Source organism: Cynoglossus semilaevis, chromosome 11, assembly GCF_000523025.1.
Source record: "Cynoglossus semilaevis isolate Cse_v1.0 chromosome 11, Cse_v1.0, whole genome shotgun sequence".
Lineage (NCBI taxonomy): Eukaryota > Metazoa > Chordata > Actinopteri > Pleuronectiformes > Cynoglossidae > Cynoglossus > Cynoglossus semilaevis.
This window is the reverse complement of record NC_024317.1, coordinates 409,684-419,974: the sequence shown is the minus strand read 5'-3', so window position 1 is coordinate 419,974 and position 10,291 is coordinate 409,684. Positions and strand designations below refer to the sequence as shown.

Below are 10,291 nucleotides of genomic sequence, written 5' to 3'. Positions count from 1 at the left end.
GCTGAACCGTTCTGGGGAAGCGTTCGCCCCGAGGCACGGTGCGACCCGGCAGCAGAGGAGCAGCAGGGCAACAGGGCAGAACATGATGGAGTCACGCTGACGGAGGTGTGTGTGAGTGTGTGTGTGTGTGTCCGTGTCAAACAGCTGATGTTGCTGTAGGCAAATCCAGAGCTAAGCAGCCACAGAGTGTGGCCGACCCCTCCCTGTCCTGCCCCCTGACCCCTGGACATTTACATGTGTGGTTTGACATGAAACAACCTGAGGTCACGGTTCAGACGACGGCCTTCAATAATGTCACGACATCCAACGATACGCTGGTTTTCAGGGATTTCATCAGGAATGTGACTCAACATTTAGTGAAACAGACGTGGCTGATGATGATGTCACTGGGGGGACGATGGGTGACAGACTGACCCTAACCCTTCCACTGAGTGGTCCAAAGGAGAGAAAACATCCAGTAGGTGGCAGTGCTGTGATGATGCCAGAGGTCAGAGGTCAGAGGGTTGGTGTGAGGGACATTTGAACTGATTTATAATGTGCCAGCCACAGCGACTCCAGCGTCGAGGAGACCAACATCGTTTGTTAACACGACAGATTCAAGAACAACACAACGCTTCTCAATATCAACAAATGATCTTTATTTACATCATTTTCACCCAAAATAATACATATTAAGTATCGGTAATCCTCACGGTACCAGACGGGAGCTCCGATGGCTACACAGCTTCGTTTGAAAAGAAAAATCTAGGATTGTTTTTATGTAAAGAAGAACAACAATTATGTCTGATTTTATACGTTTAAAGAGAACAAAAAAAACGTGAAGACACCCGACTGAAGTGTGTGTTCACGCCCGAGGGTGTAGACACAGCAGGACTCACTCCCTTGACTTATCTTTCCAGTGTTGCTCCACCTGTGTTCCACTAAAAAACCCTCCCCTAAGGAAACAAGTACTAATTCAAGGTTCCTGAAGAGGCCGACTCAGGAGGATAGTGAAGGATGGAAAAAGAAAGAAATATATCGCAAATATATATCTGTGTATAGATAAATATACTTTACTATAATATTACTATAATATTACTATATATAATATTACTTAAATATACTTTAAAAAACTGTATGTTTGTTTTTCATTCTTTTTGAGAAATATATCGCAAATATATATCTATGTATAGATAAATATACTTTTAAAAAAACACTGTATGTTTGTTTTTCATTCTTTTTGTCACATTTGTGTTTATTATGCATGTGGTTCTTAGATATCTGGAGGAATTTGCTTATGGTCTGTGCTCCGGTGAGTTTTTACCGTCTCACCCCTTGTTGTTGTCGTTGTTGTTGTTGTCGTTCAAACATCTGGCAGTGTTTAAATGTTTCTGACTGATTGGTGTGATAAGTTTGTGTTTAACCAGTTGGTGGCGATGTTTACGCACAAGTTCCATCTGTAACTAGAGTAATTTTAAGTGTTTAAATGTTTCTGACTGATTGGTGTGATAAGTTTGTGTTTAACCAGTTGGTGGCGATGTTTACGCACAAGTTCCATCTGTAACTAGAGTAATTTTACCTGATAAGGAACGATCAGTGATCACTTTAAAAGTCAAGGGAGTTATGAAGAGCTGACTTTATTGTTTACCCTGACTCCAACCTGTCTTCAGTCCAGTGGTGATGATGTCATCAGAGAGCAGTGTCTCTTTAACTGCACACTCTAATATTTGTTTTCAGGTTGTGGGTTTGCCTCAGGGCTAGGTTTCCATGTTCATTTGCAAACATTACTTTTCATAGCAACTAGAAAATTGTCACATTTCCTCCCAAGGTATTTGTATAAACCCGCAGCAGGGCTCATCTTTTCATCCTGACGTTCTCGTCCTCGTACACGTGCAGACAGACTGTGCTTTAGTTTCTTATCTGTCACATCATTTGAATGAAAGCCAACATGTAAAGTTTCACTGTACCGTCACAGGATCTGGCAGAGGTTCCTGAAAATACTTCTGATGATATTAAGACTCATTTTAATAGGTTAGTTATGTTAAGTTATGTTAAGTTAGCTCATTTAATAGGTTAATGAGGAGAAATCCACGGCGCGGTGACGATGTTTCTGATTGGCCTCACAGGAGAAAAATACTGCATTTCACTCAAAACGTCTTCTTCTACTTCTAGAAAAAGAAGAGGAAGATTCACGTTGTGATTGGGCCCAGACTGATGTCAGAGCTTATCACCTGAGGGCAGGTGAATGGAGGCCCTCTGTTTTCTATCTCAGTCATCTTGACGTAAGAAAACCACGTTGTTCTTCACTTCAGCCCGTCCCATCGTCACTTCCTTTGTTAGCCAACGTGCACAGGCGTCCAACAACACCGCTGAGGCTCGGTGCTGCTGTCTGGATCTGATGTGTCAAACTGGTGGATTATGGCGCAGAGCACCCACTGTTATTTGGAGCTGTAGACCTGCAAGAATGACAAGACCAAAACTGTATACATAAAAAATCTAAAAACAAGATTTGACCTCAAATAATTTATAACAAAGACGTTTTTTTGCAGCTATTGCAACATGGAAAAGTCAAAACCCTGCAACCGTCCAGTGAATCCGTTTTTATAGCTTTTGTCTTTTACAATCAATCAATTCAATTGCCCCACCGGTAGGGTCGCCCTCCCGTAAAGTAATCTTGATCATAATTTAGTAACGGCAATTAAATGTTGCGTTGCTTATTGACCCAATTTGAGACGCGATTCGTTCCGTATTTCCATTAATGTCCAACAAACAAACACGTCTGTCACACACTCGTCAACAGCAGATTTAACACCAATGAAAACTAAGGCCGTGACGTCACAGCTGCCCTCCGAGACGACAGGAACCGAGTGCAGTTGCTTCAGGATACGGATGATTTTCTCGGCTCTCGCCAAACGAACTCCGGTCCCTGTAGTACATATGCCCAGCCTGCACATGGCGCTGTGTCAACTACGCTGTAACATACTAACACCGGAATATTGGTAGCGGAAGACAGGAAACCCATAAAACGCACGTGCCATGTGACGTCAGACGCTGCAGTCCGCCGGTCCCTTTAAAAGCCACAGGTGTCGCGGATCGTTCTTATTTGGCGGCGGGACCTGGTCGATGAACATCTCGGACCGAACGGTGAGAAACGTTTAGATTTTTGTTCCCTGCGTTTGGCGTTTCGACCATGTGTTTTAGTTACGTAGCTAAACGGCTTAGACTGAGAGAAAACGGTTTTTAATTAAGTTACTTTGCTGAAACTTCAGACCCGCGTCAGGATGTGTTTATTCATTAAATCATATCTGACCGTTTCATCACAGCTTCAGTTTGTTCTGTTGTCCGTTTCTAAAACAAACGTTGTCTTGAACTCGTCATCAACAGTGTTTGAACCAGATGTGGATTCTTCACACGGAGACCAGGTTGACGTTGTCCAGGGTCGGAGTACGCTCCTGAAACTGAAGGACAAGGTGAGTGTCACCCTCAGGCCTGGGTTACCAACCTTTTTATTTAATTAGAAAGTAATGATTTGACAAATGTAGCAATCACTCCAGTACTCCCCTTGACTCGTCTCCTCTTGGCTTTTTTTTCCCCCAGAATGTTCATCCTGAAGATCTTCAACATGGTAGGGAACGTCGTTTATTTCTAATTCTTTGAGGCCGCCGTGCCTCTGCCGTCCTCTACCAGGCCGCCGTGCCTCCCCTGTCCTCTCCGAGCCCCCCGCCACCGCCGTCCCTCTACCAGGCCGCCGTGCCTGCCGTCCTCTACCAGGCCGCCGTGCCTCTGCCGTCCTCTACCAGGCCGCCGTGCCTGCCGTCCTCTACCAGGCCGCCGTGCCTCTGCCGTCCTCTACCAGGCCGCCGTGCCTGCCGTCCTCTACCAGGCCGCCGTGCCTCTGCCGTCCTCTACCAGGCCGCCGTGCCTGCCGTCCTCTACCAGGCCGCCGTGCCTCTGCCGTCCTCTACCAGGCCGCCGTGCCTGCCGTCCTCTACCAGGCCGCCGTGCCTCTGCCGTCCTCTACCAGGCCGCCGTGCCTGCCGTCCTCTACCAGGCCGCCGTGCCTCTGCCGTCCTCTACCAGGCCGCCGTGCCTGCCGTCCTCTACCAGGCCGCCGTGCCTCTGCCGTCCTCTACCAGGCCGCCGTGCCTGCCGTCCTCTACCAGGCCGCCGTGCCTCTGCCGTCCTCTACCAGGCCGCCGTGCCTGCCGTCCTCTACCAGGCCGCCGTGCCTGCCGTCCTCTACCAGGCCGCCGTGCCTGCCGTCCTCTACCAGGCCGCCGTGCCTGCCGTCCTCTACCAGGCCGCCGTGCCTGCCGTCCTCTACCAGGCCGCCGTGCCTGCCGTCCTCTACCAGGCCGCCGTGCCTGCCGTCCTCTACCAGGCCGCCGTGCCTCTGCCGTCCTCTACCAGGCCGCCGTGCCTGCCGTCCTCTACCAGGCCGCCGTGCCTCTGCCGTCCTCTACCAGGCCGCCGTGCCTGCCGTCCTCTACCAGGCCGCCGTGCCTTGCATGTGTTGGACGTAGCAGTACAAACAGCACGTCGTCCTAGCAGCTATGCTAACCTGCCACCTGTTCTTTGTATCCCAATAATTAGACCCTTAGCAACATTCTTACTTATGCACTTATAATTTTGCGGTTGTTTCCAAAATTTCAACTTTGCCGTCGTTTCCCCACTTTTGGACGTCGCCGTCGTTTCCCCACTTTTGGACGTCGCCGTCGTTTCCTTGACTCTTGATGTTGCTGTGAATTTCTGGCTCTCCAGTTGCTGAGAAGAGTGATTTTTCAGCGTCGACCAACATGGACGTCCAGAACTCCAAATCATGTGAATCTGCTTCTCCTAGTACCTTTGTAAATGTATACTTGTAAATGTATACTTGTATATGTACTTGTCAGATTGTACTTGTAAATGTATACTTGTAAATGTACTTCGTACTTTTACTTGTCAGATTGTACTTGTAAATGTATACTTGTACAGGGGGCTTTGTACTTGTAAATGTATACTTGTATATGTACTTGTCAGATTGTACTTGTAAATGTATACTTGTACAGGGGGGGGAGACGGGGGGGGTTTTTTTTTTTTTTTTTGTCTTCTAACTTGTAAATGTATACTTTGTACTTGTCAGATTATACTTGTAAATGTACTTGACTTTGTATCTGTGCTGTACTCTTGTGAACGTACTTGACTGTTCCACACGGGTCGGTGTGTATTCATGTGACTCCCGTTCTATGGACCAGACCTGAAGACGGTGGATCCTGTACCTGAGGTGAGCAGAACTGAGGTTCATGTGACCGTGGAGGACATGGGTAAGAACTGAAGGACTTTGAAGGTTTTTATGTCCTTGTTTTATGTCCTCACAGCTTTAAGTCCTTGGTTCTTTGTGTTGCTAACTTGTTAGCTTGGATCCAGCAGACCTGAGACTACGACCCTGGAGAAGCTCCATCCTGGTCTGGTTCAGTCGGACTGTGGTCGTCCTCCCTGTCCTCCCTGAGGTTTGTGTTAAATTATCATCTCTGTTACGATCAGTTTGTCATGTAGAAAACTGACTGGACTTTTTCATCGTCAGGTTCTGGACCCAAGGACCCAGCCCCCCCCCCCCCCCCCCCCCAGGGGGGGGAGACGGGGGGGGTTTTTTTTTTTTTTTTTGTCTTCTTAAGTTGACCACCATGACTTACCATGTATGTTCTAAGATCTGGTCTTTGGTCACTGAAGACTTCAACTACAGACTTGACCCCAGGTTTAGAACCGTTTTAGTTTGTCATCAGTCAGAGTTCAATGGTCTGGATGTCCCGCCCCCACCTCTGTCCCCCACCTCTGTCCCCCACCACTGTCTTCCTTTCTTCTTGGTGCTTTAAAATCCAGTCCTGAATTCTTACTGACTGTTGTGTCATGGAGGCGGTCTCCAGAACCAGACCTGGATCCATCTGGTTCTGGGACTTTGTCTGTCCATGGTACAACGTTATCCTCCAAAAATGTAAACACTGAATGTGAAGTCTTTTAGAAGAGACTGACTGAAGATCTGGTTTCAAGTCTGTAGTTGGTTCATCAGTGCCCTAGTGGCCACATCCAGAACTACACATGAGAACCATGGTGATTCAGGATGGTTGCCTTAGTTTTTTGTTTTTTTGTATTATTTATTTGTTTTTAACCAAACCACCTGTTTGACTGTAATATGTATCTAGTTTTCAGCTCAGGTTAACCATCACTAACTATAATCACTGTTGGTTTGTTTTGCCATAGTTTACTGTAGAGACATATTATGGTCTGTCAGTCAGCTGTCTGACATGAATGTACTCTACAGATGTTGAAGTTAAAATAAAACCTTTTCTCCAACAAGACCTTCCTCAGACCTCGTCTCTTTCTGATTGGTCACACATTCAGATGGTGGTTTAAAAAAAAACCCCTTTCATTTGGCTTTAAATCTGTTTTTGTTTTGTTTTTTCTGTCTTTTCAGTCACGTTGGAAATTGTTCTGTCCAGGACAACAGAAAAACAGCAGACATGTTGGTAACTTCAAACCTTTAGCCTCCAGGAGAAAGGTCAGAGTCGGGGCAAATGTTTTTAAAGTTCCTCTAACGTTACTGAGAAATCCTAAATTTTCTGACACTTATTTTAATTACCTTCTCAGGGGTTCAGTGCTAATGAAGCTAGGTTAGCTAACGTTATTTACTGCCTTAATGTCTGTTCACTGGAAACACTGGTTCTAAAGTTTTTACCCTGGTGTAAATCATACCTCAGCCACTAGATGGCAGTGGTGTGAACTTTATCTCTAGTTGCTGAAGCTGGGATTAATATAACAAACCAACAGAAGGACAGCGCTTTTAAAAGGTGAAAACTGTCAGTGAAATGTTGTAAGTTTGGCTCCAGCCGGAGTCTTCGTGCTGCTGCGTCAGCACGAGGTGCAAACGACGACAACTGGACGATGGACGTGTGCAGCTGTTGAAGTGGGCCGGATGTTCTGTGCTTCAGAACCTCTGTCTCCGTGTGCCTCAGATCGGTCGGACCTGCAGAGGAGGAATGTTATTGCACAACACGTCTCGCTCACATCGACAATCGTGTACAGGACGTGCTTTACGTTAAGGGAACGCCGTGCACTTTCTGATGTGAAGCAATCGTTGCACAGTTGACTACCTCGGTGCCAGTACCTCAGGTTCTGTTGGACAAACATCTGCCTGTTTCCTGCGCTGGTCACAGTTGTGATTGTTACAAAACCACGTTCTGTGTCATAGCCCCCCCCCGTCCCCCTCCTGTCTCAGCTCAGCCTGTCTCTCTAATCTCTGCTGCCTGTGAAACACTGGGCCTGTTGTTGACATGTGGACCTCATACCCCACGGGGTGGACCCCCCCCCCGTCATGGACGTCAGCCATCGGGGGCCAGGCAGAACACTGTGGGGGGGGTGTTTACGGTGTCATGATGTAACACCACCTGGACCTGCTGAAGGACAGACTTATGGCCCACACAGGACACGGAGAAGGATGTTTGTTTGTTTATTTATTAGGAATGTTGACATTTTGTTCAGATCAGCAACACTGAGATCAGATTTGGTTTCTTTCTGGTTTAACCATAAACCCAAAAGGTCAGGAGTTCAAAGTCAAATGTATCTGTTCTGCAGACATGTAGGAGCCGCAGCCTCACATTAAAGGGTTAAATAAAAGATTGATCCTCCCCCCTCCCTCCCCCTCCCTCCCCCTCCAGCAGTAAAACTTGTTCTTCTTCGTGTCTTTGGCCTGTGTTTGTGTGTGTGTGTGTGTGTGTCACCAGTGTGTTGTAACCTGACTGTGTGCACACATCCACATGTGCACAGACATAAACAATGAGCTGTATTATCTTGCACCGTCACCTCTGCACTTCGTCTAATTCCCAGTTAATTATCGCGGCTCACACATCAGACCATGTTTGGACCAATCACGCGTTTCTTTCCTCAGCCGTTCCCCCGTGGCTCCGATACGTTACCGTACACAAAAACTCGCGTTCAACAAACACTGCATACAAATCAACCAGATTCGTGGAACTGTGCAATCGGTGCCCAAGGACTGGAACCTTCATGTTTGCACAATGGACTGAGTAACCTGCAGGTCAGGGAAAGAATTACACCGTATTTACAGTTCAAATCCAGTTCAAGCTGCAGCTCTGAGACCAACGCCCCGGTGGATCGCAGCCCCACAGCTGCCCATGATCTGGAACCAGCCGAGACTGAAGACCCTGACCCTGAGAACCGTACATACAACAACCTGGACCCGGGGTTCTGGTCGGGTTCTTCCAACTGGAGCAGAGTCGTAGAATTCAACTCTTCGTGGACCTCATGTAACCTGAGGACCGTAGGACCAGCTCTGATCTGAGGACTGGAACCGATGTTCATCAAACTTTAACCCCCCCCCCCCCCCCCGGTGTAGCCGGTCCACCATAGCCAAATGAAATAAAGCCCGTGAAGGCCATTACAGAAGGAATGTTTTCCTCTCAGTGTAAAGCAGCAGTCCCAAACCCCTGGGCCGAGGACCGGGGGCGGTCCGTGGGTCAGTTGGTACCGGACCGCACACAAACACGCAAAGCTTATTCCGACATTTCACCCAGTGTTTCCCAAAGTTTTTTCCGGGGACACATACTTCGTCACAAACCTTCGCGACCGAAGTCGATAGAAATTATTCGTAAACTCCTGGGAAACATGATGTGAGAGGACCCAAAAAGAATCTCCTACGACCCACCTGAGGGTCACGACCCAGTCTTTGGGAAACAATGATTTTACCAGTCCGTTGTGCAATAAAGGTTGGGGACCGCTGATTAAAGGACACGTGTCAAACTTGCGGCCGTGGGAAAATGAGTTCGCTGACAGCACTTGACGGCGGTCGGTCGGTCGGTCGGTCGGTCGGTCGGTCGCCCGCCTCCACGTTACTAAGCTTTGCTCACAGAATACTAATGAGAAGTTTCTGGATGGCTGCGAGACATTTTCCTTGGGTCAGTGATGAGGTGCAGATAAAGGTTTCCAGTCGTTTGTGAACTCCTTATCGCTGCTGCAGGTCGAGCTGAAAAAAGAGAAGAATCAGAACGAACTTTCATACCAACGTCAACTCCCGACTGTAAGAAACAGGCCGGGTCCTGGATTAAAGTTATTTGAATAATTTATATGATTTGAAATACTTGAAAACACAGATGTACTTCCTGAAAACTTCAAAAACAGATGTTTTTCTACAGATTCAATCAAACCAGCAAAAATAAACTCTGTTAAAGGTTTATTTTCAGTTTTTTTTTTGGTGTCAGAGAAGTTGAATGAAGACATTTGGAAGACACCGATGTTCTGATGAGACGTCAGATGTTCCTGTCCAGAAGAAGAGTTCCGACCAATCATCAGACCCAGAAATGATAAATGAATAAAGAAAGTGAAGCTGTCTGAAGTGACTCTTGATCCAGTGTTAATGTTGGAGTTAATATAAGGTTTTGACCTTTTCAAGTAGCCAAGTCAAACACGTCTGAAGGACTAAATTCTTCATGCTCGACTTTAGCAGATGAACTTTTCTCCGGTGCTGACAGGACCATAACTTTTTAAAAGATACCAGAACCTTTAATTCTGACGGACATGAATGTTAATTTTATCTGGAGCCATAAACATTTTTATAGACGTCTACGTCCCGTTTAAAAGTCAACATTTAAGCGCTGGTGCAGATGACTCCAGATCCCTTTATCTGACCCGTGGGAGTCCAATGGGAAACCCATGTGGAGAGATCCTGGAACCTCAGGCCCACGTGTCAGACTGGTTTAGTTCTGAAGGACTTTATTACTGCAGGAGGAAACGCTGAGCGGCACAGAGCGGCGAGGGTAGAATACTTCACCTGAAACACTCAGGGAAACATGGCCGCCGTTCGTAGGCCGCAGCCCAATTCTTCCTCTGTCCCGCTGACGCCGTCAGGTAACGTCTTCATGTCAACATGCGACACTTGTCTGATCAGAGCTCCATCATCTGTGGATGTCTGGCATTGAACTGACAACCTGCTGACATGTTGGCTGTGACCTCCAGAGTCAGAGTTGTGACGTTTCCACCTTCCTGACTTCAACTTTACTGCGCTTGAGTCACCAAGATGACTCACTTTGAGCTCCTGCGACACGGGCTTTGCGTCACTCTGGTGACCTTACAGGAAAATCCACATTGCATTACTCCAGGCAGGTGAGTGAGCAATGCTAGTCATCACCATTATCATGCACCAGTAACAGCCTTCCTGGTGACCGGGGGAGGAGGGGGGGGGGGGGGGGGGGGCGTGTGTCAGCAGCCCAGGCACAGAGCCTGCAGCCCGGGCACAGCACAGCAGTGCAGCAGGCTGGGACTC

General features: G+C 47.5%; 1 protein-coding gene and 2 long non-coding RNA genes across 4 annotated transcripts in view; 2 read left to right on the top strand and 1 right to left on the bottom strand.

Annotated features, from left to right (window-relative positions):
• The window catches only part of LOC103385685 (taste receptor type 1 member 3), a 15,072-nt gene extending 12,817 nt beyond the window's left edge, over nt 1-2,255 (bottom strand). The window contains exon 1 of the mRNA XM_025060033.1: nt 2,211-2,255. Within this exon, the coding sequence (XP_024915801.1) occupies nt 2,211-2,255 (45 nt within the window). The remainder of the gene's footprint in view (nt 1-2,210) is intronic.
• Nucleotides 2,256-2,830: 575 nt separating this feature from the next.
• LOC103385686 (uncharacterized) lies at nt 2,831-3,679 on the top strand. Its single transcript, XR_522254.3, has 3 exons — nt 2,831-3,123; nt 3,364-3,449; nt 3,577-3,679. It is a non-coding gene; the product is annotated as an uncharacterized LOC103385686 (long non-coding RNA).
• A 1,400-nt stretch (nt 3,680-5,079) lies between these two features.
• Nucleotides 5,080-5,581, top strand: LOC103385687 (uncharacterized). 2 transcript variants are annotated; one of them, XR_522255.2, is made up of 3 exons: nt 5,080-5,242; nt 5,337-5,468; nt 5,543-5,581. It is a non-coding gene; the product is annotated as an uncharacterized LOC103385687 (long non-coding RNA). The 2 variants fall into 2 exon arrangements; XR_001760717.1 differs by having other exon boundaries at nt 5,080-5,282; nt 5,375-5,468.
• The last annotated feature ends 4,710 nt before the right edge of the window (nt 5,582-10,291 follow it).